This window comes from Pseudopodoces humilis, chromosome 2 (genome assembly GCF_049639895.1).
Source record: "Pseudopodoces humilis isolate 2021_Gansu_Grassland_sample_001 chromosome 2, ASM4963989v1, whole genome shotgun sequence".
NCBI lineage: Eukaryota > Metazoa > Chordata > Aves > Passeriformes > Paridae > Pseudopodoces > Pseudopodoces humilis.
In genome coordinates this window covers 105,639,250-105,661,056 of record NC_142201.1, presented here as the reverse complement: position 1 = coordinate 105,661,056, position 21,807 = coordinate 105,639,250, and the positions used below count along the sequence as shown (strand labels likewise).

The window sequence follows — 21,807 nt, the reverse complement described above, 5'->3', positions numbered from 1 at the left end:
CTTTGGTAGTTGTGGTTTTACATGTTAACTTCCTGTCTTTACAAACAGGTTATTCCACCTAATTGCTATGTGAAAAGTCATGATTAACATAGGGAAAATTAATTTACTTTATAATTGAAAGTGGTGTCAAATAAAATGTGCTGTAATAGAGGAAAAACTATTTGCTTCTCAGTTTTGGTAACCTTAGATATCAATAGCCTGCAAATCAAACTGAGAATCTGGTCTTTGTTGTAGATGTTGCTATTATTGTTGTTCTTTTAAACCACATGATATCCCTCTGACAGAATTGTTCAAATTTTTCTATGAAACTTCACCCTTTGCCCTTTCCACAGATTTGCAACCAATGTGATGCCCTGTTTCTACAGGGATTTATTTTCATGTATCAGTATCCCTTCTGTTTTCACAGGTGGGCAAAAAAATATGTTTGCTTGACAGGGTTATTTTTGACCTACAGTAAGAAATGTCTAATAAAAAGAACAGGGGAAATTGAGCACTTAGAAGTTAATTTAATTTGTAGAAATATAACTGAGCACCCAAGTAAGGTTTCTATCTATCCGTTAGGTGTTTTCCAGTGAGTTTTCAGTAGAGGACTTGAGCAGCTCTGCATTGCTACTGAGAAGGCTGAACTTTCCTCTTCTTGGCACTACTCAGCAAATTAAAGAATTTAGAGTTGCTTTCTCTGTGCACGAACTGCATTCCATTAAGTCTCTTATCAGGCCGTTTCATGTACAGTGAGTTGTGTTTTGTGCAGAATAATTTCTAATTCCAGAGCATGTCAGATTGTAATTGCAAGTTCAGTAAAGAGCTTTTCAGTTAAAAAGCAGCGGTTACTGGGAAATACAGAGTAAAACACAAACGAGAATACCTGGGGGCTGAATCTTGGGGAAGAGCAGATTTCTCTCAGGAATTCGTGTGTAGCATTTCTTGGCTACTCCTTTTAGGAACTGTAGACTTAGAGATAATCTGAGCAGAGTAATGGACACTGATTTTCTTTTTGAAAAATACCATTTAAAGAGGGCTAATGCACATCCAGAATAATTCTTTAAAACTCAAACCTTTGGAAAATGGTCATTTAAACTTCCTCTCTTTGAGATCATTTCCTTAAAAAAAAATGTCTGTTATAAAAATCAAATCTGGTTGATCTGGGTTTGGCATATGCAGTTGCAGCTTCTTGTCTTCAACATGTTCCAAATTCCTATATTCTATCTGATTCTCTTTCTGCTTCATTTTCATAATACACCTGGAGTCCTCTGCATTTATTAGAACAGGAGGCCAGGATTCCTCATGCCTAATGAATGTTGGCAAAGTGGATATTATTGGTTTCCTGCACGTGTTTATGGTGATGGTGAATTGAGCATGCTTAGCTACTCCAAATGAAAATGTGCCCATGCTGAACAAGAGCTGGTTTACTCTCAACATAAAGTGATAAGACCAAAGTGTAGCATGCATTTAAATGATTATGTATTTTTTTGACCTTTACTGTAATTATCACTAATTAAATTTTTTTAATTATCTTATTTCCTTTTTTTTGGTCAGTATCTATGTATACTTTCAAAATGCATTACTTCTGACTTTTTTATTTTCAATCTGTTCTTTCCATCATTGATATGAGGTTGGAATACTTCCTAACATGCCTTTCTTTTATAAGCAAAGTTACCTTACCAGGATCTGAGCCATTTCAAAGTTTATGAAAATTTTGGGCTATGGTTGAAGGATAATTTAATATTTGATAATTTACCACTGATCTTTTCTCTTGAAAATTTTAACATTTTGCAGTAAATGTTTGATCTTGAATATTTTAATGAAATTCAGGTTTGGGGGACAAAGAAAAGGGTTAAGAATCTTTTTAAACTAGTTTTAATTGTGGTTTAATTTGCATTTACTTATTACATTTAAGAGTGAGCCTTATGACTTTGACACAGCAATCCTATACTTTAGAGATTTGTGTGTGGCCTAAATGCCTTAGCACATTAGTAATTTTTTAGTAAATTTTCTTATTTAATCGATACTAGCTTCAGAAAAATATGTTCCATTTGTAAATGTTTGGATGCTTTAGAAATGTAAATGTTTTATGCTTTAGATGCTGTAAATGTTATCGTTCCATTTCAGCAATGTTGCAGATTGATATTTAGTGGAGTCTCTAGTTTATTTTTACTATAGAAAGATCTTAATGCAGATAAATAATGATAATGTGAAAAAAAAAAAATTTACTCAAGGTACACATCAGTTCATTAGAAAGTCTTTGAGTAGAACCCAGAGTGCCTGGCTGGCATTTCAGTCTGTTACCCATTTTCCTCTACCACCTACTTTCAGTATTTGATAGAGACTGCTGCTTAAAAATCAGAATATAAAAACGTTGTTCAACATTATAAACCTATTTTTCATATATCAGAATACGAGTTTGCTTTCTAAGGTCCTTACCAAGGATCCATTTTTTAATTTTTTTTTTTTTTAATTTTGCTTTATTCTTTGCTTTGTTTCATGTCTGTTCAATTTTATTTATTCCATGTTTTCTTTTTGTTTTGTTTTTGTTTTTAGTTGTGTCTGGTAAGTTGAAATTTTATTGGCCATCTTCTAGTCATCGTATCACTGTGACGGGAACTTCTCCTCCCCTTTCCATCCACCCCCTTCCATGTCCTCCAACCACTCAGCTCCCATCTTTCACTTGTTATTGGCAAGACACCTCGAACAGAATAAATTCCGCATGAAGTGTGGGTAACTTAATGGCAAAGAGAAAGGTAATGGGTTGCAAATTTTCTGTCTGTTTTTATATGATGTATCAAAGCCAAAGCCTGATGTCTCCTCTCTTCAGTAACTGCACAGATTAAACTTCAAAGTGTGCTAAAAAAATCTTGTTTGATTAAAAGATTACTAGGATAAAAGTTGTTCTTTTCTTACGGGCATTTATTATTTTGGCATCTTTTACAATCTCATCATTACATACCACATGTATGTGACCCAAGGTGTGAAATCAAAATGATGCTAAAAAAAAGACAGTGAAAAGGTTCCCAGTTAACATAGAATGAAATTTAATAATAGTTTCACTTAACCCAGTTTAATTCTTCTAATGTTGAAGCTAATAAGTTTTTTATTATTTACTTTAATGTCTATAGATTTAGAATAATACACATATGGGCAATATGCATAGATTTTAAGAGTAGTATCCATACAAAATATGTATTTAGAATAATACTTAGAGGGAGATGTATCCATCTATAATTTATAAATTCTACCATGGCTGCCTATAGGACTTAATTCCCCCTTCCTTTTTGTATTAAGTAGTCCCTGAATGGTCATCTTGAGGTACTATAATCACAACCATCAGCTATTTCTCCAGTGGTCAGAACCATTTTAATCTCTTTATAGTTGTACCTGTCCCTGAGATCGATGAAATCTGAAACCTCATAAATCCTCTGCACCAGCACAGGGTTTAGAAACCCTCAGTTCCATATTGTGTGGCATTGTGTCACAGGCTAGTGCAGAACCAGCCGAGCCCTAAATTTAACTGTATGCTAAATTTATTCTTGTTACTAGAATCTAGCAGCATAACAAAGGTGCATCACCCTCATCTCCATTTTCCCTGCCATGCCTCACAACCCTGTGGCAAATCCCCAGCCAGTTCTCCCTCCCTTCCAAATGGAACGTGCTGTCATGTCAGAGTCTTCCCACATCATCGTCCAAGGTGCTGGAGAACATTTCAGAGCTAAATGTTTTGAAGTCTGCTAATTGCAGTAGGTCAGTCTTAGCTTTGCCTTGCATAGTTTCTCATCTGAGGAAATGCTAGGAAAGGTAACATTTGCATCTAAATATAGACAATAATGTAGCGCTTCAAAAATTCCTCTCAAAGCAGGAGGGGTGTAGGAAGAATATATTCTGATATGAACTCACCAGGGAGCAGACACAAGGCATGGGGAACAGATAACTGCAAGAATTGGCCCACAGGAACACTGAAAGCAATTGTTTGGTTTTTTTTTTAAATTTTACTGAATTTATTCTAGATAAAGCCACTAATATTTGATTATAAAACACATCTTTGCATTATATATTTTACACTGTTTTAAAAGGAAAATCTGGTGAAAACATCAATGTTTGCAAGGGAAAAAAAGGAAACAAATATCAAAATTATTTGATTTCTCAAAGTCAGATACAAAACATCCCTTTTATTCTCAATCCAAAGAAGAGGAAGAGCATAATTAGTTTTAGGCAGATGAACAGAAAGAATTGGAAATTAATAAATAAATGGGCTTTGATTTAATGCACATTTTTCAAGAAGCAGAAGTTAACAGCCTATAGAACATACTAGATTTTTTTCTGTGCTAACATCACCAAGGTATTTAATGCCATCTCTGCTGGGCTTTTTTTTTAGTTGGTTTTTTTTTTTTAATGTGACTGACACGATTTTTTGACATTCTACTTACTATTGGATGAAGGGGTTGTTGAAGTCAGTATAAATCAAACAATGTTGGCAGTATTTATAATGTTAGGCTGAGCAGATGTTTCAAATTTGCCTTCATTTGCATATATATTTTGTTTGAACATGCTCTTGCGTATGTAAATGAGGAAGACATTTAGCTCTGCTGTTCCTTTAAATCCATTCCTTCTCAGTGTGTTTGAACTGGAGATTTTAAGTGGTTATAATTTGAAAGGTATTTCTTGAGCTTTTTACTTCAACTTTTTTTGAGATCACAATTACATCAAAAGTTTCTTATATAAGCACTTAAGGGCTTTTTCTTTCCTCAGCTTTCCTAAGTCAGAGATGATGACTTTTGTGTGTGTAAGCCTGAATTCATAGTTACTCAGAAGTGTGTCTTGCAGCCCCTAACAAAGTGTGACCACTGGGCCAGTAGTCCTTGAATATTTCTACATTCTGGCTTGCAGCCCTAGTCCTCCTTTAAAACCAAATTGTAGCAGATTTGTTTGTATTGGTGACTGTTGCTCTGCAAGTTGTCTCATCAAGCTGGTGGGACTTATTTCCTTATACACTGGGTCAGCACTAAAAGCACATGTTGCACAGTCAGAGTTTTAATTGGGAGGTCCAGACACAGAAAAGATGATCTGAGTGATGTTGAAACTGTGGCTGTTAGAGACTGATGTGTCTTTGTGCTGCCTTTCCTTATTAAAGAAACTTAACTGCTCTGGTTTATACCATTAAAACACAGGAGGCAAATTGTTCTTTCAAATCAGCTGTTGGCAGTGTGATTTATTTATTTTTGGTGTTTTCCTTTCAGAGCCTCCACAGTTTGTTGTGAAGCCTCGAGACCAGGTAGCTGCACTGGGAAGAACGGTGACTTTCCAGTGTGAAGCAACTGGAAACCCTCAGCCAGCCATCTTCTGGCGGAGAGAAGGGAGTCAGGTGAAACAGCCTTTCTGTCCTCCTTCCTGGCAGTTCCTTCAAGAAGTGATTTCACATGAGAGAAAAATATTTTAATATTGTTTTAAAGATGTGGAAAACAGGTTTAGAGTGTGGAAGTGCTGGATATTTATTCTTTACTTCTAAGGCATGTGCATGCTAAGTGATGTCAGTCTTACTAGAACAGATCTATGTTTTGCTGTCTCCTGTTTTCTCCATGAATGTAAAAAAAACCCAAAACTGTGAATCAACTAGAAACATTCCATGTTTTACTGCTCTGATAATCTATTTCACCTAACAGGGAGAACTTTTAGGAGATGGAGACTTATGCTGAAATTTGGTCAAATCCCTCAATCACTCCCAGATTTTCAAAAAGTTTGGCTCTGGGTTTATGGTGCAGCTGTTAGTTTGCCATGTGGTTTTGAGTTTCTGGCAAGCTGAACTGTTTGCTGCATTGATCTGCATCACTGCATGGGCAGGACTCTGGTTCTGGGCTGAGAACTACTTTCCCACTCCATCAGTCGACTGACAGACCATACCTGAATAGGTCACCTTTTCTCCCAAGTTCCTTATTTGAATGGGAGGGAAAATTATTTTCATCTTCTTTGTAAAGGATCTTGAAAGCCAGTGGGTGAAACACAATATAGCTCAGCAAGAGAATTGCAGTTTTCTTTCAGAGTCATCTTTTGAAGGAGGGATGTGACACAAAGTATTCTTTATTGGAAGGAAAGAAGGAATATGGGATTCTAGTTTTCCTGTGAATGAAGGAATGAATGGTGCAAGAGTATATGACAGGGTTCTTTGTGTTACAAAACAATAGGGCAGAGAAATTGAGAACACTTGGAGATGGGCTTCTTTACTCCATTTGCAACATTTCTGTCTGAATACCTAAGTACAACTAGACTGCTGACCAAGTTTAGATGATAAACTTCAGTGGTGTATATATATAGCAGTACTTAATGCTTTTTATTTGTTTGTTTGTTTGTTTGTTTTCCACATGTTGTCTAGTGCACCTTTTTTTTCTTTTTTGCTCATTTTTGACTCTGCTGAGTGGTGACCACATGTGATAATTGAAAGAAATGAAAGAGGAGGCCAACAAATAGTATTTGCTAATACTGGAGAATATTGTGTCCCATTCCTTTGGACAGTTTTTGGAAATGCAAAATGTAGTTAGCCAAGAAAAAGAGATAAATACCCTCTGTAATCCTTAAGTATTCTTACTCAAGGGTTGTTCAGTCAGAGGTAGAAATTCAACCTCCAACTGATTTTTGGTAAATACTATGTACTTCAGAACCAAACTATCTAAATAGGCATAGGATGTAGCTCAGTATTACAAGACTTTTCATAAAACACAAACATTCTATTCAGAGAGACCTACAGAGCATCTCTTTTAAAAAAACTGCTCCAGTCTAGGAAGGCAAATGTTAAAATACAGATAAGTAAACCACCATCTGCATTTAAATGAAAGCAAACAAATGCCCTGGAGCAAGTTCTAAAAAGGAGCATTAGAGCAAATTACTGAGGTTCACCGCAGTTGCTTGCACCACTTCAGTGTCTGTACATTTCACATCTTCACTAGACTCTGTTAAACTTGGTGCAAAGTCCAGTATTGATCCTGGAGAGCGTTAGAGCAATCCCAAAAGTCTAAAGTCTTACACAATTCTGTAGGTCCATATCTGCACCTATTTTGTCACTAAAAAATCCTACAGGTGCTACTTGCATTGTGGTGTAGACATGCTTAAGGCATGAAGAGCAGAATGTTTTCTGCATAATACCAAAAGATTCATTTGTTTAGCTATTTTAAAGTTATGCTTATAGATGTTTGAATTTATTTAACCTATTTTTTCCCCACTTTCTTTCCTGTACATCTTTCAGAATCTGCTTTTCTCATACCAGCCCCCTCAGTCATCCAGCCGATTTTCAGTCTCTCAGACAGGAGATCTCACCATCACCAATGTCCAGAGATCTGATGTTGGGTACTACATCTGCCAGACTTTAAATGTTGCAGGAAGTATCATAACAAAAGCCTACTTGGAAGTTACAGATGGTAATCATAGATTCATTTTATCATTTCCAAGTTTTTTATTTTTTTTTTGAAGACAGCAGTGTGGTGATGTGACACTACTTTGAAATCTGTTTTGCATAAATGTGGATTGCATGTTTCTTTGAACATAAAAATCCTGGTTTGGCTATCCCTGTCAGGGGCTTACAATTCTGGATGATGTGTAACTATATTTCCATTTTGTATTTGGCAAGTATATTCAGTGTATGGACTTCAGTCAGATCTGTTAATTTTTATCTGACTTTTTTAGCCACTGGATTCAATTTACTTTTAGGTTGCTTGCTGTCTGGTTCTTTATCCCTTTTATTGTGTGGCCATTTGCTTAGCACTTCCATTCACCTGTTTTTTTCCCTGTTTCTTAATATTGTGTTTTAGCAAGAAAAAAAAATTATCAACCTATATGGAGATCAGCAGAATAACACAGAAATTATACATCCATTTTTAGGAGTAAGGAAAAAATACAAGATGAAAAAGCTACAGGGAGCATTCTAAGCAGTAATGCATGCTGGTGTGAGGCCAGTTTGCCAATTATCAGAAATACTTCTTATTTTTAACAGCAGAGATACATGGGGAAACTACTAATCTTAGCATTTACAGAGGAAAAGAGGAAATTTGAGCAGAGGGAAGATGTCTGAGAAGAGATTCCATAAAACAGCCATTTGTCCTATAGAAAACCTAGAAATAATAACAATGTACTAAAATATGCAGTGAACCTGTAGGATAAAATTGTTTATTTATCTCCCCCTCCCCTTGGATTGACATAGATGGAATAGGACTAACTCCCTTCTGGTTCCTCACAAACTGTAAGCCACATTTCCTAATCCTTTTTTTTTTCCTTTTTTTCACTGGGGAGAAGGCCATGGCAGGGTGAGAAGTATATTTACAACAGTTTCCTGCTATTGAACTTAGAAATAATCAGTTTAAATGTATTTTCTTTACTATATTCTCCAGATTGATCTGATGGGTAGATTTCTTTTATAATGTTTGGGGACACTTTTTGGTATTTTTACAAAAGTGAAGGCAGAATATGCTGAATATTTGTAAAGGTATTAGAATACCTTTACAAGTAGTTTTCCTAAAGGTAGGAGTTGCCATCAACTTCAGTGGACTTAAATCAGCCATGAACTTCAGTGTCATTAGATTTCTCCTATAAAGCACAGATCAGTCATCTCCTTACCTTTGCCAACTGCAAAGTTCTTTACAAACTTGTCAAATGCAAATTATAAGTGGGCTTATTCTGTCTGTCTCTGCTGAGAAAGATTGTGACAGCCATAAAGTGTGTAGCAACAGGTTGGGACAAGAGCTAAAGGATTAAAAATGCAGTTGAAAACAGAGTGTCATTTGAACATGCAAATGAAATTATGGGAGTTGGAATTTAGCCAAAAAAAACAGTGCTAACATCCTGTCTGTTGTTATGAAAAGTAACTTAGAAATATCTGATGTTCACAAATGATCAGAACTTCAGGTTTATATTTCAGCCACCAAACCAGTTTTTAAGTTACGTGAGCCCCATGCCACCGCTGAACAGATTTATGACATTTAAAATTATGGCTATTTTCAGATCATCAATCCATGTAATCTTGGATGGTACAGGTAAAGTAGATCCCTGAAACCCAGCAAGAAAACTTTGACCTCTTTTTTGGATAATGGAAGACTACCATTATTTTTTCTGTGAATATTGAGACTCGTTTATATTTTCCTGTACACTATAATTAAATAACCCATCAATAGCACTTAATTTTCATTGTGTGAAAGATGCATTAAAATTAACATAGAAATGGGATTGTGGGATTTTCTTTGTGGCTCTGAAGTCATCATAAAAGTCAGAAACTACTGGAAAAAGATTTCATAGAAGAAATCTTCCCAAAATTATTCTATCATTTGTGTTTTCTTTACCCTACTTCTGGGTATCTCACAAATAGGACACAACACCAAGATGAGTTGGTGGCACATAAAAATTTGTGAGGTTATCCCCTGATTGCCTGCCTCCTTTCTGTCTGTCTTTAAGTGCTAGATGTATGAGCTGTGTTACACAGGCCTGGCAGTGGTAAAAGATGGGAAAGGTGAAATCTTGTGTCTTGCCAGAGAATCTGGGAAGTCCTTTCTTTTTCCATTATCACTTCATAAAGACATTGGACTTGGAGAATGCCTGGAGGATAGCAGTGTGAAATATGCGATACTTCCTCTGTTCTGAAAATACTGTGTTGTGTATCATTTTAATCATCCATAGCTGTGCATCTTTGTAATGCACCCTGCCCTGAATAATGCATGCCTCCAACTTTAATTACTTGTTTAATTATTTTTAGTTTGTTTCAAAGCCTCAAGCAACTGCTGTTGCTTAGACGATTAAAAAATTGCTTCCAGTTGCAGAAATGTCTTTCCTGTTGTTTCTCCTGGCAGTGATTGCAGACCGGCCTCCCCCTGTCATTCGGCAGGGTCCTGTGAATCAGACTGTGGCTGTAGATGGTACTTTAGTACTGAACTGTGTGGCCACAGGCACATTAATGCCCACTATCCTCTGGAAAAAGGATGGGATCCTCATTTCCACCCAAGACTCTCGCATCAAGCAGCTGGAGACAGGAGCACTGCAGATTAGATATGCCAAGGTAGCTTGAGCTGGCAAATGGGTTTTCTTGTTTTGTTTCATTTTGTGCTTTCACCCTCCAGGCATTTTTGATGTAGTAAACCCCATATTTAGAATTTATGAAAGGTTACATAAATTTACTAAATTATTTAATACTTCATGTTTTCAGATAATACATTCTTTATGGTTAACACCTGCCCAGGGCACATTATTTCAGATTTCATAATGAAAAACGCTGTAAAGAGGTATTAATTAACAGAATTATTTGGTACTTAAAACATGAAGGGGAATATATTTCAGTAAGACAAATCATGACATTATTTGGGCTTTAGCACTAATAGATTAAAATGATCTAGTTAATTCAAATGTTTATAAAGAAGACCTTTGTTTAGCATATTCAGTAATAGAGCCATGTACACAGCTTTTTTCAAAAGAGGTTTTAGTGTTTAAACATGTTCACTCATCAGTGTAACATAGCTTAAAATGGTTAACCACCTGTCAAATACCTGGCTTCCTCAGGGAGTTATAGTACCTGGCCAGTATTGCTGTTGGTCATGCATTGCACACTTTATAACGTTCTGAAATGTGAAGTTGTAGCATACTGGAAATTCTCTACTCTCTTTTCTGTAGTTTGAAATGGAGCAATTTCTTTTTAGATTAAGCTGAATACATCACTTTGCCATATTCCCTAGAGTTGCCCTGCTGCCAATTACAAGTTAGACTGGCTTAGAGCTTGAATCTGTGATTTTTGATCACTTCCTTTCAGTTTATCTGCTGAGGCTGGGACCTGAGGAGGATAGCATTTCTTTTTTGGGGAAAAAAGAAGATACACTTTTGAAATGTGATTAAGTCACATATGGACAAATAATCCAACATTCAAAACTGGATGAGGATAGCATATGGAGATTCTTTTTTGGGTCTGCTGTAGAGTGAAATTTATACTAACACAGGGAGCCTCATATGTACCCTGTGCAGTATTTAAGCCTTGCTTTAAGGATGACGTGTTCTCCAGCACTCCAGTCCTGATAAATCCCCGGGCATTATTTATGTAGAAGGTTGACAGTTGCATGGGGTCTTGTCATCTGAGTTCCTTCTCAATTTATTTGTTAGGACCTCTGCAGAGTAAGGAATAACTGCTACAGGAAATGGCCTTCAGTTTGTTCATTGCAGAATAATTAACATTACGTTAGAATCTGCAGCATTCAATTCTGATTCTTTTGTGATTGCTCAGAAATAAATACCCATTTTTGCTTGTCAAAATTGTAACTTCTAACGGAAGGAGTTTCTGGTGCGAAGTTTTTGCAGGCTAATACATTTATCCATATTCATGGGGGAACGTAGAGGGCTGTAATTACTTTTCTAGCCCATTGAGTGCCTGACTGTTTCAAATATTTATTCTTCTCTTCTCCCGTTCAGCTGGGCGACACTGGCCGGTACACCTGCATTGCTTCAACCCCGAGCGGCGAAGCGACGTGGAGCGCATTCATAGAGGTCCAAGGTAAATCCATTAGGGTTCCTCTGTGTGGAGAAAATACATGAAGGAAAACCAGAAATTGAAATGCAGAAGATACCTGACTCTGACATAATTTACCAGTGCAGATATGAGCAGCATTTTGCTTACAGCTGCTTCCTGTCCGTACTCAGCATTTCTCTCTCCTTTTTGTCAGAGTTTGGAGTCCCAGTGCAGCCACCAAGACCCACTGACCCAAACTTGATTCCTAGTGCTCCATCAAAGCCTGAGGTTACAGATGTCAGCAGAAATACAGTAACGTTGTCATGGCAACCCAATTTGAATTCAGGTGCAACACCAACTTCTTACATAATTGAGGCCTTCAGGTATGTGAGTCTCACATGATCTTGCTGTCTGTGTGTTTACATGTAATGTGTTGCTAAAGAACCACTAACCTGCTGTTGTGTGGTTTATCCTTAGCCATGCATCAGGGAGCAGCTGGCAAACTGTAGCTGAAAATGTGAAAACTGAGAGTTTTGCAGTGAAAGGGCTAAAACCAAATGCAATTTATCTCTTCCTTGTGAGAGCAGCTAATGCATATGGGCTGAGTGACCCAAGCCAAATATCTGATCCAGTGAAAACTCAAGGTAAGTTTTTGATACTGAACATTTTGGGTGTCCACAGCAGCTGTCACAAGTTGACTAAGCAATACCAGATGCAGGAATTCTGGTAGCTTTGTACTGCCTACCTATCCTGGCTATAATATCTACTACAGTAAAACACAGTGTTTAAACTTACTTTTCTCTGTAACACAGACTCCAACAGCTTGTTGCATTGCCTAAGGGAACCCAATCTCTTATCCAAAGGTAGTTACAACTTGCAGAATAGCTCTTGCTAGCAACCAAGTAATCCCTGTTTTTTTTGAGTTCCCACACAAATCCTCAAATTCCATGGAAATGTTATTACTATGTCCAGTGAATCAAATAAGGCTTAAGACTGAGACAGGGAGAGAAACAGCATGTAATCTAAGTTGATTTCTGCTGCAATAAGAAAAAGTTGAAAATTTGAAGGAATTTGGCATCACAAACCAGTAAAGAGGTTTTGGCAGTATGTTACAAGTGTTTCCACAGTACAAGTGTTGGAAGCAAAAGAGGGTAGAAAGCAGTGCTTACAGATAGCCAAGTGAAAGAAAAGTCTGGGTAGAAGTGAATGAAGGAGTCATCCACTGACTCCAGCTGTGACTGAAGTCCAGCTATTTAAAATTAAAACTATCTTTGTGTTCACTGTAGCCAATAAATGACACTTAGGATGATGTGCAGGGAATAATGCATTACAGCTCTGACACCTGCATTTGTCCAGTAGAAAAGCTTAGATTCTTAAGAAGGGAAAACTGGACACACTCTTTCAAAGAAAAGGTGATAGAGAGTGTATTTTTTCGTTTGTTTTTCTGATCTTCCTACTTACTGGAGAAATTGACCCACTGGCTTATTAAGAGTGTCTTTGTTGTATGTTTGTTTCTTTGTTTGCATAAGTGAATACATGTTAGTTTTTGAAAGGAAGTTCTCTAAAGGAAACAAAGCGTTTTTCTTTGGTGACTTCTCATGTTTTCTGTAGTTGGTCTGAAAGCAAATCTTTCTCATCTCCCCTGGGGTGTGAGCAGTTTCACATTGCTGTCTTTTGGTATTATGCATTTCTCCTGATGGGTGCCAATTTCAGCAGATATGTATGGCCAGCAGAGTCACAGCCCCATGGCAAATCAGGATTGCACAGGTTCCCAAGTCTGTTACCAAGCAGAGATTTAATAACCTTTTAGTGATTCCTGATTTCTGGGAATAGAGCTGCACAAGCCTGTTTTTCATGTAATGTAGTTTCATTTCTGGAGAAGAGGTATTGTGTCTGTCCTAAACTAACTGATTACTGACCTGATTCTGAAAAATAGCAAATGTTCTGTTCACTCATCTGAGTGCTTTATAATGACATGGAAAAGCTTCACTGTTCTCTGGGCACCTAGTAGAGCTGAAAACCCAGGAGCCACACAATACCTCAGTGAAAGCAACAACTAACACATAAAATTTTCTCCAATTTTAAGAAATGTAATCAAGTGTCAAGTCCTTTAGAGCAGTTCTGCCCTTCTTCCAATACCATTTAATTTTTAAGTTGTTGACTAGCTAAGCAAGTCCAAAAATTTCCAGTTGGCTTTTGTCTAAGGGCGGTATAATCTGGTCCTAACTGCTTGTTCAGTGCACAAACTGAGATAAAGGTAGGTTACTACCTTTAGTGCCTTCTTCCCTTCAGTACTACCTTCCTAGTACCTTCATCTTTGTACTTTGCAAACATTAACAACCACATTCTTGGGTGTTTTTGCTGACAGTCCCCATCTTGGAAGGTTGGAGCTGAAACAAGAAAGCACACACATCATTTTGTAGCACAGATGTGAATGGTTTGATCCATATTGTGGATGACTCATCTCTTGACTAGCCAAGCTAGAGCTAATTATTCCTCTGGCTTTCCTGTTACATTCTGAGCAGGGTGATATTTGGGCAATGATCCCTAACAGAAGCTTTTATCTTTAATGCTTTCAAACTTTGGGAGGAGGGAAATACTGTGATAATGGATTGTTTGCAGAACATACTTTATGGCTGTAGTATCACATAGCAGTGACTCAGTAGAGGAATCCATTGACTTTTTTGGTTTTGTTATTTTATTATCGATGTTGATTGCTAAGAATCCATATTTGTCACTCACTGGCTACACATTAACCTCACTAGTAACCACTGCAAGTACTTTTCATGAATTTCCAGTCAGCATTTTATCCATAGTCAACATGGTATTTGTTTAAAATGAGGTGATCAAGGAGTGAGACGTGAACCTAGAACAGAAACTGTTACTCTGTTTTTCCATAGTACATGTTTTAGATACCCTCTTAGTGATTACCCTGTAAATTTTACACATCTGACAGTCATTCCATTTCAGTTAAATGTGCTTTCCAAGGGCTCAATATGCCCAAATTTTTTCATTGTATTATTGCATGTTTTGGGAGGATTTTGTCCCTTCATGCATATGAATAATTCTTCCAGCTATAGGATAGACCAAATATCAGGTGATCCAGACAGCCCTCAACTGGGCTCTGCCTCCCATTTACAGAAGCCTCTTGCCATTAGAGAAGTTGCAGCCATATGAGTAATTTATCTTTTCTCTGGTTTTTAAAAACATTATTTTGTGGTAACACCAAGTAAGTTTGTCATTAATTTATCATAAGATACAGCTTCTGCTTTTGCTGTTCTTTATAGGTTGCCTGGCCTCTTGGGATTGGCATTGGGAAATAGAATTTTTTCTCTTTCCAGCAGGAAAGAGTAAAGAGAGGCTGCTGTAGCCATTTACCAAAGCTGTCTTTGAGTGTGGTGTGTATTTTGTGCAGCTTTACCCTCACGTTTCTGTGAAGGGAAGTGCAGTGTCTTGCATTGGTACTACCTAAACGTTGGTGATTTACTCAAGAAAATGCTTCATGTGGCTTTTTCTTACGTGGTTAGGAAGTACTGAGGGTCTACTTCATTAGTGATAGCATCATATATTTTTGACATGCTCATTTGTATTTACATGTACTTAACAATCATGTGTACTTGTGAGAATGGAATCTTAAATCATTGCAGATGTTCCGCCAACAAGTCAAGGTGTGGATCACAAGCAGGTCCAGAGAGAGCTGGGTGACGTGGTGCTACATCTGCACAACCCCACTATCCTTTCTTCCTCCTCAATCGAAGTTCATTGGACTGTGAGTACAAATCTGTTCCCTGCTGGTGCTTACATGTACTGCTGAGATGTCCTGCCTCGACTTGCAGTGGGGACACACTTTAAGAAGCTGAGTAGTTTGTATGCTTGCAAATGTTTTTCTCTAGGAAGAATGCTACTTATGCTCTGCTTTTCTACTTCATTAATTTTTATCCATTTTCTCCATCTTTGTTTCCATAGAGAGTACTGTTTACAATAGGATGAGGGTTTCAGAGTCCTCTGGAAGCTAAAGGACTGATCAAAGCCTTCCTAAGTCATACCATTTGAAGCCTTTGCACTGCTTTCAGTGGGATGTGTATCAGTCTCTTAATGAGATAACATGAGTAATTCCCTGTCAGTCACCTGTAGAGAGAAATACTGCACAATTCTGTTTAAAAATGTTACTCCCATGCTACAGACATGCTGACAAACACACCCAAATCAGATAGCCTCGCCTGAACCCATCCTTTCCTGTGGTGAGCTGAGCATACATGGTGCAAGGAAAGGAGGTAAAAAAGGCATCATATTGCATTATATTGATGCTGCTCTGGCAGCAAGCAGGAAAGCAGGGAGTTGGCCATGTGAAGGACATAGCAGAGGAGCTAAGAGAGTGAGGAATGGAACTCAAAGATCAGTTTTAAAATGGAATGCAGAATTAAGAAAAAGCTTGGGATATAATTATAGCATGAACGGAAATAAAACGATAAATTGTGAACTTTGAGGTCTTTGTAGGACTTCCATCTGAACATCCCAGTATATTGGCAGGGATAGTGTGGGACAGCATGGGCTGTAGCTCCTGCCATGCCATAGCAGAATATTTTGAACAGGAGCAAAATGCATTTTGACTTTGTAGAAGAGCCATAGCCCAAAGGAGTCCTGATCTACACCCAGGGCTCCTCGATGCTGCAATAATATCTGCTGTGTTGCACAGTAATTACACTCTCACCTCCAGTACAGCCACCTGCAGCAGCCAATCTCCTGTTTTAACTAATCCATTAAAACATCTTTGAGGTTCCTAGCAAATTTTGTTTGACCTTTACTTACAGAACAACCTTTTCCAGACAGGCAGCTTTTGTCAGTCTCTTGGGTGGCCTGTGGCTTCTCTGCAATTTCAAAAATAAGCATTACCTCAGTTTCAGCTAACACATGCATTCTTTATGTGATTATTAAAAATGAAATGTGTTGCTCTTTGGATTGAAATTGCAAACACACAGTTCTATTATGTCATTGTATGAGATTTTTGAAAACAGGAAAATCTCATTCACTTTAAAAATTTTATTGTGGTTGTTTCTGGACTTCCTTATTCATCAGAAATTGAAACCAGTAATTAAAAAGATAGTGAATGCTCCACAACATTTATATAAGGTATCTTTCCGTTTCAGCTATAGTCAAACAGATTGGATCTGCCCTCGATTACAGTCAGATCTTTTTCTCCATAGATTTGGTATAAAATTGCCTTAGCTTGAAAAGCACTCACTTTTCACTTGAAAACTCACTTGAAAATCAGCTTGATTTGCTTTTCAAGTCTCATCCCTGTTACCATACTGAGTTTTATGTTCCCTCTTGGAACCACCACTGAGTGGGTGGACATGGGGGAAGTCTTTGGAGTGATCTGCCCTCTGACAGAGCCCAGACACAGCAGTGGAGACAGTGCCAGCTGGCCACCCTCTCAGTATGCTTTCTCCAAAAAGAAGCAGGCAGGAAGCGGTGCTCATTTCACAGATTTTGGGAAGTTCCCACACCTTGGGAGAGTTGACAGGCTCTCTCTTTGATCTCCATATTCATCACCCTGAGCCATGGCACTGTAAATCTCCCTTTCCCCATGTGCCCAGCCCTGCTCTGCAGATTCAGGTGGGCAGCAGTCTGACCTGTGCCAAGCTCTTTTGCTCCACGGATGCAAAGACTGTTCATTTCATGGAGCTGGGGCATATTAAATGACTTCGTTATACCCCCTTAATGCCTTCCTAAATCCAGGGAAGCCAGCACAGTTCTACCAGCATCAAAGAGATTAATGCAGTTGTGAATCCAGCCTGTAATTTGCTGTAATGCAAGGAGCTTTTATCTGCTTTGGCAGTGATGTTTACTCTGAATAATATGAGGGATAGTCCAGGGGCCATGCACGGTGTCATGGGCATCACCCCTGGTTCCTGTCTGTTTATGGATGTGTTCTGTGTTCTGCTGTCTTGCCAGGTGGACCAGCAATCCCAGTATATTCAAGGATATAAAATTCTGTACCGACCTACACCAGCATCTTATGGAGAATCAGAGTGGTTAATCTTCGAAGTGAGGACTCCAACCAAAAACAGTGTTATCATTCCAGAGCTGAAGAAAGGTGTAAACTATGAAATCAAGGCCCGCCCCTTCTTTAATGAGTTTCAGGGAGCAGATAGTGAAGTGAAATTTGCAAAGACCCTGGAAGAAGGCAAGTAGGAGCTAGACTGTCTTCATCTTTCCTTTTTGAAGTAGCAGCCTGGCCAGCTTCCCTCTGATATGTTCATTATTTGATCTTGTTTGAAGTGCATGCTGTTTGAGAGCGGCAATCTGTGGCAGAGGAGACTGATCATTATGTGAATTGTTTGGTGACACAGAAGTAAATATTCTGAGCCAGGCATGAGAGACAGAGAGAGAGGGATGTGCAAAAATCCCCTCCAACACACAATGGGAAATGCGCTTTTTTATCTTCCCTGCAGTGTGTGCACTCCTCCCTGCTGAGTTCATGGGCTGGTCACAAGTGACTTCTGTCAGATTGAACCACTTGCTAATCACTATCTTGAGTAGATAGCAGACACCACAGAAATCATCAAAGCAGTGTAGCTGGGGGAATGGAAACCATGGTTTTTAGAAGGCTTTTATATGTGGATCAATCAGTGAGACAAAATGGAAAGATGAATGAGGGCAACAGATAGAGCGGACTAAATTATGTATTTCCATCTCATACATGTTCTAAAGAGACAAGGTTCATAAAGCTCTTCTTTCTGTTGCTGCACAGGCATGATAAGTATGCAAGGTGGCCAGTTCCTCTGAATAGGGATTTTGGTGCTGCTGCTAGGATGTGCAGTCTTTCCCTTTCCATCTTCCTCCTCCTTTAGAAATGCTGTGTTGCTCCAGTTTATTGCTGCACATGATCCAAAAGGTGTGCATAGCTGCATTCATCCTAAGCATTAGCTAAGCATCCACTTTTTAGAAGGATTATTTCAAATTCAGGACATGAATAATTATTATAAATATGTTAATAATAACACATTCTGTCCAGATTTTAAAGAGTTTTGTATTACTCATTATTCTTTACACACTAGAGGAACTGAGATTTAGACTGGGGACTGTATAGGATCTTTTTTTCAAAACTGTTGGTCCTGGGTGAGATGACTTGAGACCAGTGAGGAGCTCAGTGCCCAGAACTGTGACATGCCAGTAATGTGTATCTCAGAGTACAGTTTGGAGTGTTACTTTTCCTGGCCTGCACAGCAAAACTACAGCAGAACTCAGAGCCTGGTTGTTGGGTTATACATTTTCCTTCTGTATCATTTTGCCTTGTGGGCACCAATTGCCCCCAGTGAAGGGTGGGACACAAAAGATTGCATTTGTAGAGCCCAGAAACCATCTTCCACTTAAAGAAACTGGCTTGTGGGTGTGACAAACATAACCATTCAATCCTTCTTTCTGAACAAACAGCTCCCAGCGCTCCACCTCAGAGCGTTTCAGTAACTAAGAACGACGGGAACGGGACAGCAATCGTGGTCACCTGGCAGCCACCCCCTGAGGACAACCAGAACGGGATGGTTCAGGAATATAAGGTACTGCTGGCATGGCTTGGTTCCCTGGCAGAGGGAGCGTGGCCAAGCAGCGAGGGAAGGGCTGTTCGTGGATGCTTGGCTCCATCTTCTGGTTACTCAGAAAAAATGGGAGAGAAAGTCACTGCTTTGAATCAAACTCCATATTTAGTGATTCTGCCTAGGTGGTGGAAGGCAATTAAAACAGCCTCCATAAATCAAAGCAAAGGGTCAACACTCTTAATTAAAACAGCTCCTGCCTTGCCTTCATTATGACTTGGGCAATGCACACACAAGGAGAGAGGGAATCATACCTGTTTGAGATCCACTTTGTGACTCTAAAGGCACTGGCCAAGGTAGTAAATATAAACAGGCTTAATGCGTTGAAAAGCTCAGGGGTAATAATTAACAGTGTTAAGATCTGAGTAAATTATGCATAACTGGAAATGGAAAACTTTCAAGGAAAGAATGTGCTTCTATGATAATAAATCTATTAGTACGTAGAATTTTTTTCTTTTCTTCCAAACACAGTTCTCATTATGTTATTTAATTTTTAACAAATTGAAAGTACATTAAAAATATGTATTGTTTGTTATTAATTTATGAACACAGACTGTATTTGCAGTTTGAATTTTTTGGTGATAATTTATATAGCAAAGCAAATGAAGTTTATTTTTCCTAAGCAAGCTAGAGATGTTTCAAATGTAGATATAGTAAGCTTTGTAGCCATGAAAAGGCAGGAACTTTGGTTTTAGCCCCTTGCAAATACACAGTATTAAGAATGTCTTGGCTGTTTTTCAGGTTTACACACAGTGCTATAAACATATATTCCTACCCATCAAAACTCATTCTGATTTTTTTCTCCTCTGAGTAAAAATGGGAAAGGGAAGAGATTGCTAAGCTTCATGGTCAATTTAAAAAAATAAAATCCTTTTTCAGAACCTGGCCAACTGGTAAAAAAAAATCTGTTTGTGGCCTAGTTTCAGATATATATAATTGGAAAAAATACTTATGAAGTTACTTCATTTAAAGACAAACCTTGAGCTGGAAAGATGGAATTATTTCCAACAAGAAACTGCATCAGAGGAATGTTGAGGTTGCAATGACACGATGATAAAAGTCAGGAAATTCACATTTCTGAGTGGATATAATCCCTACACCACCTTCCAGGATTTTGAGGTGACAGGCTACCAGGTGCTGGAGCAAGCACACTGTAGTGCTTATGTAGCAGTAGATGGCACACTGGCACATTTTGCATCTGTATTTGTTGCATTGATGCCATTATTTTCCTTTGTGCTTATCACCATGGACAGAAAATAGACATAAAAAAAAAAAATCTGTGAAAATATATATGCCATTCCTGCTTAATTTGCTAAATGTAATTACTGGTTCTATCAAAAAAACATAAAGAAATGCAGAACTGCTGATTTTAGATTAAGAACTAATAATAAGAAAAAAATTTAAATAGAAATCTTGAGAAATTTTCTCTTTTCTTCCCCTTTTGTTTTTCTATCTTCTTTTTTCTATCAGAAAATTGAAAAAAAAGATATGCATATATGGGGCAGATCATTATTTTCTCAGCAACTCAGATCAAAGACAAGAGTATACCTACTTTAATTAAAGGATAAAATAAATAGGAAGAAGGATACTATCTTAATTGAAGAATTGTCAGTAGAACACACAAAACCCTGGAAATTCAAATTCACAGCATAAGTAATTTTCTCCTTCTCTAACACAAAGTTAGAAATTCTCTTGTTATACTAATTCTCTCTTTTCTTACGTGTCTGTTATAATGTGAATTAATTCTTCTTTGATAACATTCTAAAAGTTCATTTTCACTTGCCTGTTTATGTCAGTCAAATGTTGGATGGCGAGTACTGAACAACTTGATGTTTGACCTGACAATCTTGTTTGATGCACTTCTCCATGTACTTGAGCACCTAAGAACAAAACCTTTTTATTCTGAATTAGTAGTTCATGATTACAAGTACATAATAAATGGGTTTCATTGTTTGCATATGCACCATTTTACAGGGTAGCAGTAATAATTTCTGTGAAAATTACCTAAGTCAAAATGTAGATTTAAGTCCTTTGTTCCTCACTTAATCGAGTTCTTATTTATATGAGCATTTTCATGACCATCCTTTAGGATTCAAGAGCAGTACTAGTAGCAGTTTTACTCCTAGCACTGATTCAAACAGTCTCTATGTAGCATCAGAATACAAAAAGGAGACTCTCTTCATGTGACCTGCTCTGCAGCAGCACTTATGTATATCATGTGCTGGGATTCGATTTCAAAGGAACCTAAAATGCATTTCACATCCTCACAGTGTCCCACTAGCCTTGTTTCAGTCCGTGGCATCCAGAGAAGGAAAAAAGGTCTTTACAATATCCTGAAGGTGAGATAAAATCTCCAGTGTCCAGGCAGGAAGGGCTGTACAGAAGGGGCTGTAGCAATTGTTCTACATGTGAAAGTCTATCCCACTCACCTGGCAACCTCCACAGCAGCAGAATTCCACTAGGGATTTAAAGCACCTATCAGGGTACTAAATCTTTTAGGAGCTCCATATGTTGAAAGCAAAATCTTCCCTCCCAATTGTACAATTGCCCAGGTTCTGATATGCTGCTGTTCTCAGCCAAGTTTGCTTCTTTACAGATAAGGTATTGAATTTAACTAATTTAACTTTCTGGATAAATGTTCTTTGTAAAGCAATACATTTGTGAAAAGGACACAAAAAGGACATAGGCGCGGCTTCATGATTTTTTTTTAGCAGATGTCGATTAGCTGCTGCTTCACCTTGAATAGCAGTTGGGAGTTCAACC

General features: G+C 37.9%; 1 protein-coding gene across 4 annotated transcripts in view; it reads left to right on the top strand.

The window, feature by feature from the left end:
• ROBO1 (roundabout guidance receptor 1) overlaps positions 1 to 21,807 on the top strand; it is a 690,461-nt gene that overhangs the window by 624,404 nt on the left and 44,250 nt on the right. For all 4 annotated transcript variants that reach the window (XM_088050995.1, XM_088050997.1, XM_088050994.1 and 1 more), the window contains 9 exons: positions 5,229 to 5,353; positions 7,226 to 7,397; positions 9,813 to 10,018; positions 11,413 to 11,494; positions 11,664 to 11,832; positions 11,927 to 12,093; positions 15,097 to 15,218; positions 17,405 to 17,636; positions 18,887 to 19,008. In XM_088050995.1, the coding sequence (XP_087907121.1) occupies positions 5,229 to 5,353; positions 7,226 to 7,397; positions 9,813 to 10,018; positions 11,413 to 11,494; positions 11,664 to 11,832; positions 11,927 to 12,093; positions 15,097 to 15,218; positions 17,405 to 17,636; positions 18,887 to 19,008 (1,397 nt within the window). The remainder of the gene's footprint in view (positions 1 to 5,228; positions 5,354 to 7,225; positions 7,398 to 9,812; positions 10,019 to 11,412; positions 11,495 to 11,663; positions 11,833 to 11,926; positions 12,094 to 15,096; positions 15,219 to 17,404; positions 17,637 to 18,886; positions 19,009 to 21,807) is intronic.